The following is a 21,492-nucleotide window of genomic DNA, read 5'->3' on the forward strand; positions in this document are numbered from 1 at the left end:
TCATCTCAATCCCAAAGAAAGGCAATCCCAAAGAATGCTCAGTTCAGTTCAGTTCAGTCGCTCAGTCGTGTCTGACTCTTTGCAACCCCATGAATCGCAGGACGCCAGGCCTCCCTGTCCATCACCAGCTCCCGGAGTTTACTCAAACCCATGTCCATCGAGTCAGTGATGCCATCCAACCATCTCATCCTCTGTCGTCCCCTTCTCCTCCTGCCCCCAATCCCTCCCAGCATCAGGGTTTTCTCCAATGAGTCAAAGAATGCTCAAACTACCATACAATTGCACTCATCTCACACGCTCGTAAAGTAATGCTCAAAATTCTCCAAGCCAGGCTTCAGCAATACGTGAACCGTGAACTACCATATGTTCAAGCTGGTTTTAGAAAAGGCAGAGGAACCAGAGATCAAATTGCCAACATCCACTGGATCATCGAAAAAGCAAGAGTTCCAGAAAAACATCTATTTCTGCTTTATTGACTATACCAAAGCCTTTGACTGTGTGGATCACAATAAACTGTGAAGAGACGGGAATACCAGACCACCTCACCTGCCTCTTGAGAAACCTATATGCAGGTCAGGAAGCAACAGTTAGAACTGGACATGGAACAACAGACTGGTTCCAAATAGGAAAAGGAGTACGTCAAGCCTGTATATTGTCACCCTGCTTATTTAACTTATATGCAGAGTACATCATGAGAAACGCTAGGCTGTAAGAAGCACAAGCTGGAATCACGATTGCCGGGAGAAATATCAATAACCTCAGATATGCAGATGACACCACCCTTATGGCAGAAAGTGAAGAGGAAGTAAAAAGCCTCTTGATGAAAGTGAAAGAGGAGAGTGAACAAGTTGGCTTAAAGCTCAACATTCAGAAAACTAAGATCATGGCATCTGATCCCATCACTTCATAGGAAATAAATGGGGAAACAGTGGAAACAGTGGTTGACTTTCTTTTTGGGGGCTCCAATATCACTGCAGATGGTGACTGCAGCTATGAAATTAAAAGATGCTTACTCCTTGGAAGGAAAGTTATGACCAACCTAGACAGCAAATTAAAAAGCAGAGACATTACTTTGCCAACAAAAGTCCGTCTAGTCAAGGCTATGGTTTTTCCAGTGGTCATGCATGGATGTGAGAGTTGGACTGTGAAGAAAGCTGAGCGCTAAAGAATTGATGCTTTTGAACTGTGGTGTTTGAGAAGACTCTTGAGAGTCCCTTGGACTGCAAAGAGACCCAACCAGTCCATCCTAAAGGAGATCAGTCCTGGGTGTTCATTGGAAGGACTGATGTTGAAGCTGAAACTCCAATACTTTGACCACCTCATGCGAGGAGCTGACACATTGGAAAAGACCCTGATGCTGGGAGGGACTGCGGGCAGGAGGAGAAGGGGATGACAGAGGATGAGATGGCTGGATGGCATCACCAACTCGATGGACATGAGTTTGAGTAAACTCCGGGAGTTGGTGATGGACAAGGAGGCCTGGCGTGCTGCGATTCATGGGGTCGCAAAGAGTCAGACACGACTGAGCGACTGAACTGAACTTGATGCAGAAAGGTAACTCCTGTGCATAGATTTCCAATGAAGCACACCTTCTCCCCCACAGTGGCAGTTAGAGATAAAAATCAAATATTCAGGGGCCATACCTGAAACAGCAAATAACACACTTTCTGTTAGTTTCAGTCTCTGAGCAAAGGAGGTTCAAGAAAGGCCAAGGTGGGAAATGCCAAGATACCCTTTCACTGGAAGGGCATGGCCTGGCGGCAGGTGGAAGCCAACTGAAAAAGCACAAGGATGGAAGCACGAGTAACATCCGGTAGGCTGATGCAGTAGGTCAGTCAGAGTCTGCAAGCTGGAGCCAAGGTGAGTGGCTGACAAACACAGAAAGTCGAATCCAGCAGATGTCCTGAATGCGGATGTGAGGGATCAAGTCGAAAGGATATTTCTGACAGCTTCCAGGTTCCTTACTCAGACAGCTGGGTAGACAGTGGCGCATCCACCAGTACAAAAGGAGCAACTCTGTGAGGAAAAATAAGTTCAGTTTTGCATAACCGGAGGCTGAGGTGCCTACACAACGTCGGGAAGGCAGATGGAACGGGACCCCAAGAGGCCAGGGGTAGAGTTAGAAGCCACTCGGTCTTTCAAAGCAACCAGGCATGAGAGGAGGCAGGTTTGAGAGGGGTCCCGAATGGTCCCAGGAAGAGTCCAGCCTAGTGGAAGGTTCGACCCGGCAGACGTGGAGGCTTCACGGTCACGCAGCGAACCAGAGGCGACATCCACAGAGCCTCGCGCTCCTTCCGCCCGTTGAGCCTCGTAGCATTTTCCACAGCTAGGCTGCACGGGCCCCACTTCCGCTTCCGGTCCGGGGTCTTGGCTGCGAGCGGCGTGGGGCGGGGCCTCAGGTACTTGGCGGAAGGAGCAACCTTCCCTCGGCTGGTGGGCTCTTGCGAGCCGGCGCGGCCTGCCTCAGCGGGGAGAGTGGCAGCCCCGGGCGGATGCGGCGGCTTCCACCCTCGGGCCCCACGACGGCCCCAGGGCGTGAAGGCGACGCTCGAGGCCTGAGGAAGAGAAGCCGGCGGGCAGGGCCAGGCGAGGCAGGAGGCTGCGGCCCTGAGGCGGCGGGGCGCGAGGAGAGCGGGCAAAAGAGGAGGATGGTGGCCCGGGCGTCTGGGAGAGAAGAGGTGGAAAGTGACAAGTCAGGTGAGACGTCCGGGACTGAGAAGGCCTTAGCGAGGCGGCGAGTGGAGGGGCTGGGGGGACATGGGGGCTTTTCAGACCCATCTGACAGGGCCAGCTTAGAAGCAGCGAAGGAGGCGGAGCTCCCATTGCAAGAGGGAGGACGCCGTAAGATAGCACTTAGGGGTCACTCCCTTTATAGCGTTTGCATCCATTCTCCTTCACCCGTGTTTTATCAGTAGCTTTTCACTTGAATCTGCATGGGCTTTACTGATGCGCTCAGTTGACCAGAAAGGGGGAAAACACAGGAATTCACTTAAAAGTTATTTGTCCCGTTAGGGTGCCTTGGTCAGAAGTACTATAAGAGGAGGACTTCCCTGGTAGCTCCCCTGGTAAAGAATGCTCCTGCAATACACGAGACCCCGGTTCCATTCCTGGGTGGGGAAGAACCCCTGGAGAAGGGATAGGCTACCCACTCCAGTATTGTTGGGTTTCCCTGGTGCCTCAGACAGTAAAGAATCCGCCTGCAATACAGGAGACCTGGGTTTGATCCCTGGATTGGGAGGATTCCCCTGGAGAAGGGCATGGCAACCCACTCCAATATTCTTGCCTGGAGAATCCCCATGGACAGAGGAGCCTGGCAGGCTACAGTCCATAGGGTCACAAAGAGTCAGATACAGCTGAGCAACTAAACACAGCCACAGCACTATAAAAGGGACTCCTACTAGTGAGCCACTTTGGCTGGTGCAGAATGATGACGCTAGAGGTTATTCAGCTGCCTTAGAATTCATACAGATTTGTATCTAGTTCCTTAATAGAAATAAGGTCTTTGATTTTAAAAACAAACCTATGTTTTCCTGCAGCTATTCAGGGAAATAAAAATGGATGACTTCACTTTTTTTTAAATTTGTATTGCTTTCCCTCCCTCAATATAAAATCTTCTCTGATATGTTTTGTTGTTTTGATCAGCCAAGGAAAAAAGAAAAGTTACTGAAGCCTCAAGTGATGATCCACAGCCAGGGATTGACCTGGTAAGAAAGGAATCATTAACCAGTTCGGAATCTTTCCCAACAGTGGAATGCAGTGAATTTCAAAGTATGACTTTCTTGCAGTCTTTGGGTAAGGAAAGGTTGATAGAAGGTATTAAAAGAAGAATTCAAATTAAAAAATTTAAAAGCTTAGAAAACCCACCTCTCAAAATGACTGAAAATAAGGCTACACAAAATAGTAAGGTTGAATTCCAAGATGAACTGTACAAGAATACTCAGAAATATTCTTGTAACAGCTTGTCACCTGGAGTAGAAAATAATTCCATTTTAAAATTACATGATTGCAGTTGTCTCTCCCATTCCAAGGATTGTAATGATGAAAATAATCTTGCATATAAACCTGATGGAGGATGTTTGCATGTACCAGAAAATTCCTCAAAGAAAGAAAACCCTAGGAGTCTTATAGATAAGACTAATCCAAGCAATATTCCTCAGCTTTTACAAACTGAAGAAAACTTAATGCAAGTAAGTCAGTTATTGCTTGAAGAAAATGATTCATACCTAAGTAAAAATAATGGCATGTTTTCCTGCCTTCAAAGTGAAAAAAATAAACATTCAGTAGAGGAGAGCAGTATTGGGAGAAAATCCAGAAAAAAGATGAAGGTGTCTGAAAAAGGAAATGGAATGGTTATTGAGATGAAGTTTTCTAATATGTGTGACAAATCTGAGTTGATGTTACAAGGAAACCAAACAGGTGCTGAAGGTAAAGAAACAGAGACTTTAGAAGCTAAAAAAAGTTCTTTGAAAGTTTTGAGAAAAGTAAATAATAATACGCCGTCACCGATGGATCCCTTATTAAGTCTTCCAGAAACGGGGAAAAAAACAAGTCCTGAACATTATGTAAATGCTGTGTTTCAGAAAGCCCTTGAGCAACTTTCAGAAGAAGAAACAAAGAATGTTTCACAGCCTTTAGGATGTACCAGCATGGATCCACCAGGAGATTATTTTAAGTCAATGAAAAACTCATTAGTGAAGTCACTTAGTGATTGCTTTCCTGTTGAAAAGAGGTCTTCTAGGGAAGGCTTGAAGAATGAAGCTGAAGAATCTAAATATAGCTGTCACAGAACAATACCAATGACTGGCAAGAGAACTTGGCCTTGTTATTCATGTGCTAGAATATCTGCCCAGTGTTGGAAAAAAGCTTCCTTGCCACAAAGTTCTAGGCAAGATGATTTTCTTAAACATCAAACAAATCAAACTCACTTAACTGACTCCAAATTAATGTTACAAAGTTCTGTAACAGAAACAAACAGTGCATCTTCAAGTATAGAAAAATTGGATTCTAATTTAAATTGTTTACCTTCAGTCTCTACAGTGGAACCTACCTCCGTGGTTATAAAGGAACCTATAGTCAATGGTGACGAAAAAATGAAGTCAGAGAAACTAAGCAGAAGTGCATCAGAGGTAGTTTCTAATACTACTGAAGATACTCCATTGACTAATGTGACTCACAACTTAACAGGAAGTAAAAAAAAAGATAGAGGGAATTTAACAAAACTGAATTTGACGGTGGCTTCCCAGGATGGCCAGGAAGCAAGTAACTCTACAGGCAAAACTATTCATCAAAAACCATGCATTACTAAGCAAGCACTGGTTGTTCCAGACCTAGTTAAGATACTGAACACAGGACGGCTGACTAATTTTAAAATTCCTTTACTTAAGAACAAAACAGAGAAAAGAAAAGAAATTAATGCCAAGTCATCAGAGAGAGAAGTATATAGTCCCCTAGAACTTCTTGACAATTTATCTGGAGCAGAGGTAAGGCAGAGTAGGACTAAAGAAAATGCTGTCACAGTAACTTCAGGACCTCAATCTCTGAGTATACAACATAGTGTAATTCCAGTGCAAGCTAGTTCTGACTCATTCTGCAGTAAGAATTCCTGTATTATTGCTCCGAGCTTTTTAAAGCAAGGTAATAATAATAAACCATCTAACCACATCTCTGCATCAGGCCATATCATTTCTAATAAGGCAGCTGCTTCTCTCACAGTTGAAAATAATACATTTTCTTGTGATCTTGGATGTATAGAGAAAAATCCCACCTTCTATTCCAATGAGCAAGAACCATTCAAAGCAGGTTCCTCTGAAGTTAGTGGTAGAAAAATGACTAAGAACATTTCAGAAATCAAAGTGGGGTTTCCAGATATTCTGAAAGCATATGAAGATGATGTCCTCTTAATTGATGTAATTCAAGATGACCCAGACCTTTTTGGAGTCTCCAGTGAAGGGGAACTCTCATTTCCTTCAGAGGTTCCCATGATAAGCCAGGAGCCCAATGTTGCTGAAGAGCATCAATCGACAGACTCCAAGCACATGGAACTTCCAGAAAAAAGAGAAACAAGCGATGACTTGAGGTATGAATGTTCAAGTATGCCTTTTGGTACAGATTATTGTTGCAGGTTTCAAAAGCACTTTCTGGTCTTAGGTGTCACTATTCAGTGATCATATTGACGCTCCATTATTTTTTCAACCCAGTTATTTATTAAATGTAATATAGTGTATTATTGCTGAGACCTGGAAGTGTCATTATCCTGAAACTTAGAATTGAAATAAAATGATTATTATATTTGTAATTATAATGGAGCAGATCAGCTGTTTGGAATTTTAAATGGTGGTTTATAAAGTGGCTTTTTAAATTACTGAGATTGCTTCTTTCAAAAGTCACTTAAATTGATCTCCATGTTTTTTAATCATTGTAAATATACAGATATACTTTCATTTCAATCAAGTTACTTATTAAGAAAAGTGCTGTATATATATTTTAACCCATTTTCTGTGGCTTAATTTATTTTTCAGTTGTCAGAGAAGCCTTGGAAAAGTTTATTTGAATTAAAACTTAAAAGTAAATCAAAAGTTAAACTAAATTTCAGAGGGAAAAAGCTTACAATTTTTTTTCATGGTTTTATTTTTAGGGAGATGGTTTTAAATGATAGCTTAGTCCCCAAAGAGGGTGAGTTTGCTTGAACCAATTTTAAACAGAGCCAAGTAATAACATTCATGTTCAGGAACTTGCTATATCTGATGGGCCCAAATTTTATTTAATATTATGTTATATTTTGCTAAGTTTCATAACTTTGAAACTCTAATTTGTTTTTGTATGTTACAATACTTGAATATTGGAATGTTTTGTGAACAGAGTCAAAATAAGAAAACACATTCCACTAAGATTCAATGGTACATGACTTAAATTTATCTGGTATTTATAAATTTAGTGATACTACATTCTTCTTGATGTTCTTAGTGTTATAAGAACTTGTAACCTATCACCCAACAGAGTACTTTCTATATCCCAAAGGAAGAACCAAGAGCTCTCTTATCTATAGATAATAATAATTATCTATTATTTTTAAAGCCATGTAATGAGGATGGTAATCTGCCCATTTTGAAGTGGAAAAAATGAGGGTGACAAGTTGTCACTTGTCCAGATTGATACTACTAGTAACAGAATCTGAACTTGAACTATCTTACTTTAAAATTAATGGTCAAGGACTTAACCTTTGTAGCCTGACCTAGGTTTCTGAGTCTTCTTGCCCTAATAGCTCTGTGACCTTTTAGGCAAATTATTTTACTTTATCTGTTAGAAGGGGAGGTACTTGCCTCAGGGTTGTAAGAATTAAATCAGTGAATGGATGGAACAGGTATTGGTTTGACACTGTGTGAATAGTGAGAGCTCAATAAAGGGTAATTGTTAAAGGTGTTTTTAACTCTTCCTCTACCACGCTTCCTTTGAGGAATGCCAAGAGAAATCAGAGCAAATCTGGCATTCAAAAGCAAACATCTGTTAGTTAACAGGATGTTGACAATGAACTGCAATTGAAGGGAGAAAGAGAGAAGTGTTATGAAGTGGGCATAAAGTTTGTTTTTTATACTCTTTTTTTTTCCTTTCTTAGAATAATGGCTGATTGCATTAAAATGACACATGTTCATTACAATAGAAGTGTAAAAGGGAGGTAATCCCACCACCCAAAATAACAAATTAATTACTCAAAATTTGTGTGCATCATTCCAGACTTCTGTCTAGGCATGTATGTGGATATAATTTCAGAAAAATTGGTTCATGCCACTTTTTAGTAAAAACATTTAATTTTACTTACACTTAACTTGGGGAAGGAGAGACTGAAGTGAAACTAAAGGAATTGCTGAATCAAAAACCTCTTTACCACAAGAAATTAGTTTCTAAAAGTCTCTCCCAAGCTAATAAGAAAGGTTATTTTAAAGCTTGAGTTTTGTTATCATGACTTTTAAAAATTGTGTTCTAACTTCAGACAGTACCATTTGCTTTCCTGATAAAAGACGGACATATCGGTACATATTCGCTTTTTCTCCCAATCTTGCCTCTTACATTTTTCTTAAAATTTTTTGTTTTTTCTTGTTAAGGCTTGTGCCGTTTACATTCTCATCAACAATCTGAATTTCCAAAGACTCTTCATTCTATATTTAAGTTGATTCAGTCTTTACCATCAATTCTTTTTACTCTCCTTTAATCTTGACTATTTTGATTCATTTCTTAGTTGACTAGATTGCAGAGCAATTTTTTTTTCAATAGTTCTTGATTGCTGTGTTTCCTAAGACCTTGGGCACATAAGAATGCCTGTTGTCTGCAAACAAATTGGGTATAAAATTATTAGTTTATATTTTTTCTTCTCACAACTATATAGTTATTGGTCCCAGCTTTCTGGCTTTGAATGTTATAGTGGAAAAGTCTGAGGCCAAACTAATTCACCATTGCCGGTCTCTAAGCTGCCTTCTTTTTTCTTTTCACTTCTTGCTTTCTGTTTTAGGATTATGTACTGTATCAAATTATGTATCAGATTTTCCTGGCCAAGCTGAACCATTTTGGTTTGCAGTATCAAATTTACTTCAGATAGTTATTCTATTATTTTAACTTCATTTTCCTTCATGGCAGAAGCACCAATGATACTTGTATTAGCTCTTCTTTTTCTTTCATTTCTGCTTCTGAAGTTTGGGTTTTTAAATAAGCTTGAAAATTTCCTTAGTAGTTATTTTAGTATTTTCCTTTTCCTACATTGGAAATACCAGTTTTAGTTATCCACAGTGCTAGAATAAATCTTAACAGGAGAAAATGGAGGCCTGATCACCAGAGGGTCTGCTAATAGCTGTACAGAAAATTGTTAATGAATGGTTCTAGAACTAGATGAAGCTTAAAATGTAATTTCTAATGTCAGCTCTCTCCCTTTTACCAACTAGTTGCTAACTAATACATTGTTTTTTCATCACTCTGTTACACTAAGAGTTTGAAACCTGTTAGGATGAGTTTCTGTTTTGTCGTCGTTCAGTTTCCCAGTCCTGTCTGATTCTTTGTGACCCCATGTGTTAAAGCACGCCAGGCCTTATTGTCCCTCACCATCTCCTGAAGTTTGTCCAAGTTCATGTCCATTGCGTCAGTGATGCCATCCAGCCATCTTATCCTCTGTCTCCCCCCTCTCCTCCTGCCTTCAGTCTTTTTCAGCATCAGTCCTTCCAACAAGTATTCAGGGTTGATTTCCATTAAGATTGACTGGTTGGATCTCCTTGCTGTCCACAGGACTCTCAGGAGTCTTCTCCAGCACCATAGTTTGAAGGCATCAATTCTTCCGTGCTCTTTTTTATGGTCCAGATCTCACAACCATATATGACCACTGGGAGAACCATAGCTTTGACTATACAGACCTTTGTCGGCAGAGTAATGTCTCTGCTTTTCAGCACACTGTCTAGGTTTGTCATAGCTTTCCTGCCAAGAAGCAAGCGTCTTCGGATTTCATGGCTTCAGTCACCATCTGCAGTGATTTTAGAGCCCAAGAAGAGGAACTCTGTCACTACTTCCACTTTTTCCCCCTCTATTTGCCATGAAGTAATGAGGCACTGACTCAATGGACGTGTGTTTGAGTAAACTCTGGGAGCTGGTGATGGACAGGGAGGCCTGGGATGCTGCAGTCCACGGGGTCACAAAGAGTCAGACACGACTGAGCGACTGAACTGAACTGAATGGGGCCAGATGTCATGATCTTAGTCTTTTTAATATTTAAGTTTTAAGCAGCTCTTTCACTCTCCTCCTTCACCCTCATCAAAAGGCTCTTTTAATTCTTCTTCACTTTCTGCCATTAGAGTGGTGGGACAAACATCAACAACTTCAGATATGTGGATGATACCACTCTAATGGCAGAAAGCAAAGAGTTCCTGTTTTACAGAAATAGAAATTGAAAATGGCTAAGCCCGGAAATTTTCAGAAGCTCTACACTATCTCTTCTTGGTAAAATAGGTAGACAAACCTGAGTTAATTTAATGGTTGGGGGAAGTAGTCTCAGACCTTGTTAAGGAGAATTTGTAAGGTATTTCAGTTATGTTAGACGTATTCATTGTCGATCTCCACAGTGTTTGAAGTCCATATTAAATTTTAAAGCATTAGCATGTTAGAACTAATTCGTGAAGACTTGAACTGATGAACTTAGAAATGGATAATGAGTAAAATTGGTAAAACTTTTGAGTTAGTCTGTGACTATAGTTAGAGATCTGAAAATGTCTGTAATAGTCAATGCTATTAATCTGTATTAGGACACAGCATTATCTTCAGTCACAATTTAATTATATACTAAAATTTCAGTTGAGTGATATTATACAGGGGATCATTGAGATTTAAAAAAACTGCCAAATATTCAAGGGAATTACTATTAATATATAGCTGGGGCTTCCCTGGTGGCTCAGTAATGAAGAATCCGCCTGCCAATGCAGGAGACACAAGTTCCATCCCGGGGTCAGGAAGATCCACTGGAGAAGGAAATGGCAAGTCACTCCAGTATTCTTACCTGGGCAATCCCATGAAGAGAGGATCCTGGCGGGCTGCAGTCCATCAGATCACAAAAGGTCAGATGTGAATTAGTGACTACACAATAACTATATAACTGGGGAATTGGGAACTAATGTGTTTGAAATGAAAATATGTAAACTGAGGTACAAGAACACTCAGTTCAGTTCAGTCGCTCAGTCATGTCCGACTCTTTGTGACCCCATGAGCTGCAGCGCACCAGGCCTCCCTGTCCAACACCAGCTCCCGGAGCCTACCCAAACTCATGTCCATTGAGTCGGTGATGCCATCCAGCCATCTCATCCTCTGTCATCCCCTTCTCCTCCTGCCCTCAATCTTTCCCAGCATCAGGGTCTTTTCAAATGAGTCAGCTCTTCGCATCAGGTGGCCAAAGTATTGAAGTTTCAGCTTCAACATCAGTCCTTCCAATGAATATTCAGGACTTATTTCCCTCAGAACTGACTGGTTGGATCTCCTTGCAGTCCAAGAGACTCTCAAGAGTCTTCTCCAACACCACAGTTCAAAAGCATCAATTCTTCGGCACTCAGCTTTCTTTATAGTCCAACTCTCATATCCATACATGACTACTGGAAAAACCATAGCTTTGACTAGGTGGACCTTTGTCGGCATAGTAATGTCTCTGCTTTTTAATATGCTGTCTAGGTTGGTCATAACTTACCTTCCAAGGAGTAAGCATCTTTTAATTAGTTTAGAAAAGAGTGTTGTATGTACTCTTATATGTTTGATGCTCAGTTGAACCCACATCTCTTACATCTCCTGCATTGGCAGGTGGATTCTTTACCACCTGGGAAGTCTAGATAAGAGGGTTGAGAAAAACCAAAATTTGTACTGCTCCTTAGTGACTGGATTGATTTAGATTAACAAAGGGAAAAAAGTTTGAGTCCCATGAGACCCATGCCTAGCATGAGTGTACCCTGGGTAAACTATATCATCTCAAGAAACCCACCCCAGTTACTTCCCCAGAATCTTAGAAAATTAGTTTTTTTCCCCCAAGAGATTTGCCTTCTGTCACCAGGTTTCCCATGCCAAATTCCCAAAAAAAAAAAACCAAAAGAAAAACCAGTTTCCAGCAAAAGTAAAGGTCATTCTCTTTCTTTCCCTCATGTATTGTATTTAGACTCCTTGACCTGTTTTTCAAGAAGTTCACCTTGGTCCATTCTCCCTTTTCACTGAGTGTCTAAGACGCTCTAATTCTAATACACAATTTTATACTTAATTGTAAGAACTGACATTTCATGTCTGTTCTGTGCTAGCTACATTTATTATTTCAGCAAGTGGAACCATTCAGAGATTGAAACTGGCCCTATCTTTAAAACTGAGTCAAAGTCACTAACTTTCCAAAGAACACTCAGCTCAGTCAGTATCAGAGCTGAGATCTGGACCCAGGCCCACCTGCTCCAAAATCTGTCTCCCCTCCCCAAAACAGCATGCTGGAAGAGTGGCATTTTGGCTCTTTCTATGGCTTCAAATCCATTATTCTATAGACTGCCAGCAAACATTGTTTTCTTTTGGCCCCTTTCCTCTCTCATCTCATCTTCCTCTTTAAAGTATCAGGTATAAAGAAGCATCATTCTGATTTTTACTTTTTTGTCTATTGGACCATTGTTTGTTTTTGCTAAAATAAATAGTATTGTACTTGATGGAGTTATTATTTGTAATGTCAGGAAACCGAGCACTGTGCATCATGGCATCAGGCTTGGGAACCTTTGGCCCAGTGAATTGGATACTGTAATATTTCTCTGCTTTTGGCCACTACTATCTACAGAATAATTGCCCCAGTAAGTTTAGGGTAGTCTTTTCCACAATCAGTCTGTGAATATATAAATAAGTGAACATCGATTCTATTCAGCTAGTTAGCATCTCAAAAGGAAGCAATAACATTATGAATTTTTCTTGGGCAATAGTTTTCAAGTTTTTTTCTGTTAATAATTATTCTAGAGCTGTCATCTTCAAACCTTTTTGTCAGTTACCCATACTAAAGATACATTTTACATTACAATCTGGTACATACTTATGAATATGTAAGACACTAGATTTATAAAAATAATATTTTCCTTACTACAAGTGGTGTAGTATCATATTTTTATTTTACTCTGTTTTACTTAAAAATCCTGGTTGGAACCCATTAAATTTCATTACCCCCTTGAAAAATGCTCTGTTAGAGGATAAGCTTCATGTAATCTGTGTTGTTCTTCAGAAGCTTCCCTAAGTCTCCTCTCCTTTTTACTCAGATCTTCTCTTTTGCTTCCCTGTATTCTGTAGCCTCAACCAAGTCTGCTTCTCTCCTTTCCTCCTCCTGCCTTTCATTTTTCTCCCTTTCTGCTCCACTGACACAAAGTTGTAATATATTTATGGGAGTTACAGTTTTGTTTTTTCTACTCTAGGTAAATTTAAAAATTTTATGTCTCTTTGTGTCTCACAAATTCGAAACAAAATTACTTCTACCAAGACTGGCATGTGCAATTTTACCTTCCTTGTAAGTTAGTTATGCACAGTGAAAAGTTTCTCACCCTTATGAACTATACCAGCAGTGTTAAAAGTACTCTTGTAATACTTTGATATTAAAGCAGTACACTTGCTATACCTATTTACTTTTTTTTGGTTTGGATTTTTTTTAAGGAGTAATCTCTTATGTGTCTGGATCCGTACCTCTTTGTGAATATAACTTTCAGGATAATTTGAAACATCCCTCAATTCTCTTATTTATTGAGTCAGTTCATCTTTTTCATGCTATTACCTTAAATATCTCTCATGGTTTTTCCTTTCTCTCAATTCTCACTGCTATTATCTTATTCATATTTTTTCTATATTATTACAATGAGCTCCTAGTTAATCTTCCTGAGCTCTTGGTATATCCTCCTCTTCTGTAATTTTCGGGACTAGAAATTGGTCTTCCAGTGACTGCTGGCAATGCTGCAGTGGCTTTCAGCCACCTGGGGTCAGAGTCTGAATTGCTTGGCACAGCTTTTTATGGCCCTTTGGTGGATCTGCATGTGTTCTCCCTTTGGCAGCTATGGGGCTGAGGGGGAAAGTGCAAGGAGAGGCTAGTAAAAGATGAGCAGAGCAGGCAGCTCACTGTTGCCACAATGTCAGATATTTGAATTCTTTTACATGTGTTTCTTTATCTGCCAATTCCTTTCTTTTCATTCAGTTGTCCTTTAAATCACATCTGAGATGTTCTTCTAGGGATTTGTTCCAGTAGTTCTCTTGGCCTCAGGATATCTCACAATATCTCAGGATATTGTGTATGTGTGCCTCCTCCTGTATAGGAAGTTCCTAAAGAGGAATCTTCATTTGAGTCTCCCTCATGTCTGGCCAGGAAGATGTTAGGGGCTGAGTGTACAGAGAGCAACTAGATGCCCATGGACCTTATTCTCACAGAGTGTTTAGTCTATCAAGGGCTGCAAATGATTAAACAAACACAATAAAATATGATAGGAAAAATACAAGATGTTGAAGGCTTCCTGGTCCTCATGACATTTAAGATGAACACTAACGAATAAGTAGGAACTAGGCAATAGGTAAAGAAACGTGAGTAGAAAAGTGAGAGCAAAGGAAGCGTCTATATACAGGCCTGCAGGGAAGAGCATGTTACGACTGAGAGGCAGAGATAACACGCCACGGCTTAGTGTTCAGGTGGTGGGAAATGAGGCTACAGAATATGCAGAAAGCTCAGCTGTGTGGGGCTTTGTAAATAGGATGACAGTAGAATTGACCTTTTGTTTTTTTTTTTGTTTGTTTGTTTTTTTTTTTAGAATTGACCTTTTGAATTGCAAAAATTTTGAGAGGGACATGGGGAGGTATTAATAATTAATATACCAGGTTAAGAGGCATACACAAATCATCCTAGATAAACTAGAATCCATGGTGAGTTTGAACTTTATCCTAAGAACATATCAGGATTCACTGAAGGACTTTTTAAGTAGAAAATTTGATCAGATTTACAGTTTAAAAATCATGATAACTTCGCTGTGGAGAATAAATTGGCAAGGAGCTGTTGTAATAACTAGATCAAAGCACATGGTGACTTCAGCCAGAAGGGGACTGGATTTCAGAGAGGTTTTAGGAAGTGCAGATCTATTCATCAAATGGTGGCAAGGTCCGAGGTAGGAGTTAAGGATGATAACCTGGTTTCTCTTGTTTCAAAGAAGGGCATTACAATTCCCTGATCAGAACAGTCAGGACTGTGGAACAATGCTGGTTATGAGCTCAAATTTAGACATGTTGAGTTGAAGAGACCTTTGAAATACTGAAATGGAGATACTCTAGTAGATAGACATGAGTCAAGATGGGGTGTGGGAGATTTGTCTATGTTTCTGTCTTGTTTGTAATTTTATTTTTCCTTTCTTTAAACTGTATACTTATAATTTTCAGCCTCATGAGTTTTCTAGGTATAATCTGAAACTGTCCCCACAACACACACACACAGACACATACACACACACACACAAGGCAGAGAGAAACCAGAGAAAGAAGCAAATCACTCCAGATTGGTAGGTAACAGGTTTAATAAGCAAAGGAACTTACCTTCAAGGCTTGTCTTGGGCAGCTACATGATGCGCAGATCTCCACTCCAGTCCACCAGAACCTTTTTGCTTTGGACTGTGCTGGGGTTTGTTGCTGTGCAGGCTTTTCTCTAGTTGCAGTGAGCAAGGGCTACTCACTAGCCATGGTGCGTGGGCTTCTTGTAGCGGTGGCTTCTCTTGTTGCGGAGCACAGGCTCTAAAGCGCACCGGCTTCAGTCGTTGTGGCTCGTGGGCTCATTAGTTGCAGTTCTCAGGCTCTAGAGCACAGACTCATTAGTTGTGGCGCATGGGCTTAATTGCTCCACGACATGTGGGATCTTCCTGGATTGGGTATCAAACCCCTGTCTCCTGCTTTGGCAGGAGGTTCTTTACCACTGAGCCACCAGGGAGGATGCTCCAGAATATTTTAAGATTACATAGAAACCTTAACTGAGTTCAGTCACATATAGCATCCAGATGGTCTCAGCACCAGCTCCCATCTCAAGACAGTGTCCTTGGGTGCCTTCCAGTGTGGGGAAGGCAAGCAGAACACACATTCCAAGGACACATGAAGGAATGAGGAGTCCCAGATTGCCTGGGTTCGGCTCACAGGTCAGCCAGCAGTTAGCTCTTCTTAGTTAACCTCCTCTAACAACTTCTAACTGTTTCTGGTATTTACGTTGGGGGAAAGTTACTTCATGTTTTTCAATGCCTTCAAAGAATGGTGTATATAAAATGTTGTATTTTCTTCTTTCTTGGCGAGGAAGTATCCCTGAACCAATGGGCAGTCATAGAACTGTAGGATAAGTTTAATAAAACTCATTTATTAAAGGAATAAATAGTGAGGTCATGGGTGTTTATTATATTGTATTTGGTGTACTTTTATTTATTTTTTGTCTTAAGTTTTTAAAAGTGGAATAATATTAAGCCATTTTTTTTAGTGGCTCCTGTAGATGTAGTTTTCATTTGCTGAGCCTGTGCCATTGGCTTTAAGAACATTTTATCTCATTTAATCCTCACAGTAACCTCATGGGTGGGTGGTATTCTCATTTTACAGATGTGGTTAGACTCAAAGTAGTTTAATAATTTAATTTTACCACAATCGACATAGTAAGTGGCAGAACAATATTTGAACCCAGGTTACCTTAACTCTCATCTCCATAGCTGTTACTATTAGTCCATAGGTTGTCTTCAGAGACTACCAAAAAAAAGACTCAAACTGGTCTCAAACTCATCCTTTTACATTGACAGTAAGACATATATATGCATGCTTGAGAGTAGGAGTTAGTCATTATCTTGCATTGGTGTAATACTTAAAAAAATGTTTCAAATGCTTGGTGTATGTTCTCAGTTCTCTCTGAGTAACAAAGTTTGAATGGCAGCACTTCCTAACTATTGTGGCGAATGTGATTAAAAAATCAAATTCAGAATTGACTTAGGTGTGTGTCCCGGTATAGTGCTCTGACTTTGGAGGACTTCAGCTGATGTTCACCAGCTGCTAAAGCTAATGTTATTTAATGTTTAGAGAAGTGGATAGTTCTGCAAGAATATGTGATAATGTTTAAGGTCTGTTTGCTTTGTAATAGAGAACTGCCTGTACCAGATCCTGGATCAATGAAGTCAGAGATCTGTGCTTCCTTGTCAGCAGGTAAAACTTGACATTTTCATAATGTATACCATTGAAGTGTTTTTGTATCTCTGTTTAGGCACAGTCAGAATGAATTCATTTAAAAAGGAAGCTTTTCATTTCAGAGTCTGTCAACCCTGTTGTACGCACTTTGTCAGTTTTTCTCAGTTTTAACTGCCTTGTTGGCAGATCAGATTTTGAGAAATTTTCCATTTGATTTTTTAATAAATAACTTTGTTAGGCTTTATCTACAAAACAAAAGATAATTGACCTCAGCAATTTTTGTAGTCTTATTTTGAAACTGAAATATGTATTTAAGCTTAACCATATTTTAAATGAGTCCTTTTAATATTTTTTATAATTAGCAGTTAATCAGAAGTTTAAATAACCAAATCTTTGCAGGAAATAATTTAATTGGAAAGTTAATTTCAGAAACTTTCAAGTTTTAAAAATACATTGAAAATAACTGGACAAGATCAAGAAAGATTCTTAAATTTATCTTTATGTCTTAATTTTGTGTTACTGCCATATCTTTTTATACCATGTAATGGAGTTATTTTGATAGAGAGGGAGGAATAAATGTATAATTTGCTGAAAATGCTGCTTCATATTTGTCACATTGGACTTTAAAAGAATCTCTGAATTCTAACTCACTTTTAGAACAATCTCTAAATGACTTGGTTATTTTGCCATTTAAAGTTTCTACAGTTGAATATTATTTCTTTTCAGCAAGTGAGATAAAACATGATTCCAAAGATGCAAACATTTCCTTAGGAGAAGTTACTCATGAAACTTCTTCAAATGAAAAACCGGGAGACCTAAGTGAACAGACAAAAAGTTCAGACTTGGACGAAAAGGTACTAGAGAATCTTTTGCGTTTCCGTATTTCTTGGTCCAGATGGTGGTAAATATAGAAGTTCATCTTAGCTGTGCACTCACGCAACAAGGATAATGCCTTTTTGTTGAATAAAAGTCACATCATTCTGGCCATGGAATATATAGTTTGGTACTTGGCATAAGCACAGTATTAACAGAGTCTCACTTGTCTGAGAAAATGGGGTGTACTGTTTAATTACATATTTAGCTTTTAAGGTTCTTCTCAAACTTATATGAATCTTTCAAAATTGTTACATATCTTCCTGCCTCATTAAACACAAAGTACTGAATATCATTTGATATTCTTTGAAATTTTATTTTTTTCCCATTTATTTTTATTAGTTGGAGGCTAATTACTTTACAATATTGTAGTGGTTTTTGCCATACATTGACATGAATCAGTCATGGATTTACATGTGTTCCCCTTTCCGATCCCCCCTCCCGCCTCCCTCTCCATCCCACCCCTCTGGGTCTTCCCAGTGCACCAGCCCTGAGCACTTGTCTCATACATCCAACCTGGGCTGGTGATCTGTTTCACCCTTGATAGTATACTTGTTTCAATGCTATTCTCTCAGAACATCCCACCCTCACCTTCTTCTTTGAAATTTTAGAATATCACAGTGCCTGAGTGCTATGAATGCAAGCATCAGTTATTAAACCACAGACGCAGAAGCCCTAGGAATTGAATATAAACCTAATTTGATGTTGAAACACACCACTGGTGCATGATATGGGGAAAACAGGGTATGCGTTATCTGCCAGATAAAGTGTATGATTGTCTTAACCTGTTGAATAATTTAATTGACACCTCAACAACTATTTCATGGTTTCTTCTTTCTCCTTATTCCTCCTGATTTGTCCTCAACAGCTAGCAACTTTGTTTCCTGCTTCACTAACAAAATTAAAATAATTGGAAAGAAACTTAAGTTCCCACCAATACATTAGCCCACCTACCTGCATCTGTTCCCAAAACTACAGTTTTTCCTGTTACAGTGGATGAACAGGCCAAGGCTATTCCTTCCACCTGTGTGCTAAAATCCACCTCTTCTCTCTCAAAATACGACTGCAGCAATTCTCCTTTCATTACTGGATCAATTCTGTTCTACATAAGCATTCTTTTCTCCCATCTTCAAACAAAACCACAAAAAAAACCACTTTCATGGTTCCATTTTCCTTTTCAGCAGTCATCCTGTTTCTCCAAAGGCTTGTCTAGACCCACCATCTCCAGTCTTTTTCCTCCAGCTCCAAAGATACTCGCCTTCACCTCCACCAAAACTACCCTTCTTAACACTCCCCAGCCACTCCTCATTGCTGAATCTAACGGACATAGTTCAGTCTTAATCTTACTGAAACTGTCACTAGTATTTAGCAGTTAATTACACTTTTGTTGAAACCTTTTTTTCACATGACTTTCAGGATAAATATAACCTGCCTGGTGTCATTTCTGTCTGCAACTTCCCAGTTGGTTTTGCTGGTTTCTCCTGATCTCCCTGACCTCTGTGTGTTGGAGCAACCCAGCACCTAGACCAGGAATCTGTTCTTTTTTCTGTCTAAATTTGCCCCTTAGATGATCTCATGCAACCTCATTGCCCTGAATGCCACCTGTGTGCTAAGACTCTCAAATTCGCATCTCCAGCTTGAACTTCTCTGAGCTGCAGAGCTTTGTATCTGGTTGCCTGCTTGGCTTTTCCTCTGGGATGTCCAATTGGGCTTCTCAAACTTAACATGTTCCAAACTGAACTCCTGTTATATGTCCCCTCCCCTGCCACACACCAGCCTTTCCTGTCATTTTTCCCCTTTTCTATTAATGGCATTCCCATCCTTGATAAATCACTTAGGCTCGAAACCTTGGATTTCCTTCCTTCCTTTTTCTCTCACTCCATATGCAGACTGTAAGGAAATCCTGCTGGCCTCAGTTTCAGATGATGTCTGGAAATTGTCCTCTTCTCTTCACTCCCACCCACACCACATCACACCCGGGCCCAGCCATGTATCATCTCCTGCCTGAATTACTGTAGGGACTTCTTAACATTTCTCCAGCTTCTAATATTGTTATCTTATAGTTTATTGTCAACACAGCATAGGTTAGATCATGTTATTCTTCCACTTCAAATTATCCAGTGGCTTTTAATATTCAGACTCGAAGCCACAGTCCTTGCTATGACCTACTTGACTGTGTATCTGTCCCCCCTCCTCCTAGCCAACCTTGGTACCTCTCTGATCTGACTACTCTCCTTATTCCTGACCACTTTAGCCTCCTGCTGTTCTTGAAACAAACCAGGCTTTCTCCCACTTTAGAGCCTTTGATTTTGGCATTTTATCTCCTAAAAAAAATAAAAACTATATAACTGACTTTCTTATTTCCTTCACATCTTTACTCAGATTTCATGTTCTCAGAGAGACCTCCCCTGGCCGTCCAATCCAAAAATCCAATATTCTCCTTGCTGTCAACATTTCATATCCCCCTTTCTTGTACTTTACATTTACTTATTTATGTTTATCTCTGTCTCCTCCTGCTAGAATGAAACTCCATGAAGGCAAAGATTTTTGTCCATTTTGCTCACAAATGAATCTTTCATACCTAGAGCAGTGGCTGATAGAGAATAATAATACAAATGATTGTAGGTTTTTGTTTTTTGTATGTGTTTTTGTTTGTTTTAGCCATCTTGCATGGCAGGTCATGGGCCAAGCCTTTAACAGATAACATATGGACAACCCAGATTTACTGAGTTAATACCTTACCGTACCTGAAATGTGTACTGTTATTTCCCTTCACAGATGAAAACACTGAGACTTATTATCTTATCCAGGGTCACACAGTAGAGTCCTTTATAGCAGGGGTCAGCAGTGACTCTATAGCAGGGGTCAGCAAACCTTTACTTTAAAAGACTAGATAGTAACACTTCTCTGTCTTTGTGATCCCTGTGGATGCTGTCACAGCTTCTTAACTCTGTCACTATAACAAGCAAGAAACCATAGACAGTATGAAAACAAATGTCAATTGCTGCATTCAAATAAACCTTTATTTACAAAAACAGGCAGCCTGCAGGCCATTGCTTGCCAACCTTTGCTCTAAAACATTAAAAAATAAACAGTTTGTATCCTGTTCTACTTAAAGCAGAGAGAAGACTTAATGCATTCTCTTCTGCAAGGATAGATTTTAAGAGATGTTTGCCAGAAATCACTGAGTTCTTAACGCTAAATATTTTAAGGATGTAGACTGTTTTCAATATTAACTCTTTTAAAAATAATCCACAAAATAATTTAGCTGCTTCCTAAAGTGATGCTATTTTTTGGATTTGTTTAAGAGAAGAGAAATGATGCTTTTATCCTTGTAATACCATGGTAAGCTTCAAAGTATCAACTCTTTAGAAAATACATGACCCTGTTAATATTTGTCTTTAAGATATCTGGCCCCCAGATTTGGGAATTAACAAACTTTAACTATTTCTCACCTTACATTTTCGGAATTTTAGAGGGTAAATAAGTTGATTTATAGGACATAGGTCTGGACTGCCATTTTTTATGCTTTTATGTATGGTTTTCTGTGAATTTTTAGAAATGCTTCCTTATTGATCTTCTATATGTGTATATATTTCTGTCTTTTCCACCCATAGACCTTGTTTTTTCTTACTTTTACGTATCAGTTATACTCAGAATCCATATACAACAATTTTTAGGTTTACCATGGTGGTAATTGCTTAGTGATTCTAGGTTTGAGCCCCAGATAGTCAAAATGCTAGTGTCCTTAATTTTTATTTGGAAACAATTGTAAATTCACAAGTTGCAAAAGTAGTTTTCCCCCATGATTTCATCTCAACGCCCAGTATCAGAAGCAGAAATTTGGTATTAGTATAATGAGGGTATACAGTTCTGTGTATTTTATCAGGTGCTCAGATTTTTGTAGCCTCTAGTGCAATTAAGATGATAATTATATCA

General features: G+C 39.6%; 1 protein-coding gene across 1 annotated transcript in view; it reads left to right on the top strand.

Annotated features, from left to right (window-relative positions):
* The first annotated feature begins 2,419 nt into the window (after positions 1-2,419).
* The window catches only part of TOPAZ1 (testis and ovary specific TOPAZ 1), a 61,915-nt gene continuing 42,842 nt past the window's right edge, over positions 2,420-21,492 (top strand). Inside the window, exons 1-4 of the mRNA XM_043886388.1 lie at positions 2,420-2,697; positions 3,643-6,076; positions 16,637-16,698; positions 17,407-17,534. Coding sequence (XP_043742323.1) covers positions 2,493-2,697; positions 3,643-6,076; positions 16,637-16,698; positions 17,407-17,534 — 2,829 coding nt within the window. The 5' untranslated portion in view covers positions 2,420-2,492. The remainder of the gene's footprint in view (positions 2,698-3,642; positions 6,077-16,636; positions 16,699-17,406; positions 17,535-21,492) is intronic.

Source organism: Cervus elaphus, chromosome 24, assembly GCF_910594005.1.
Source record: "Cervus elaphus chromosome 24, mCerEla1.1, whole genome shotgun sequence".
NCBI lineage: Eukaryota > Metazoa > Chordata > Mammalia > Artiodactyla > Cervidae > Cervus > Cervus elaphus.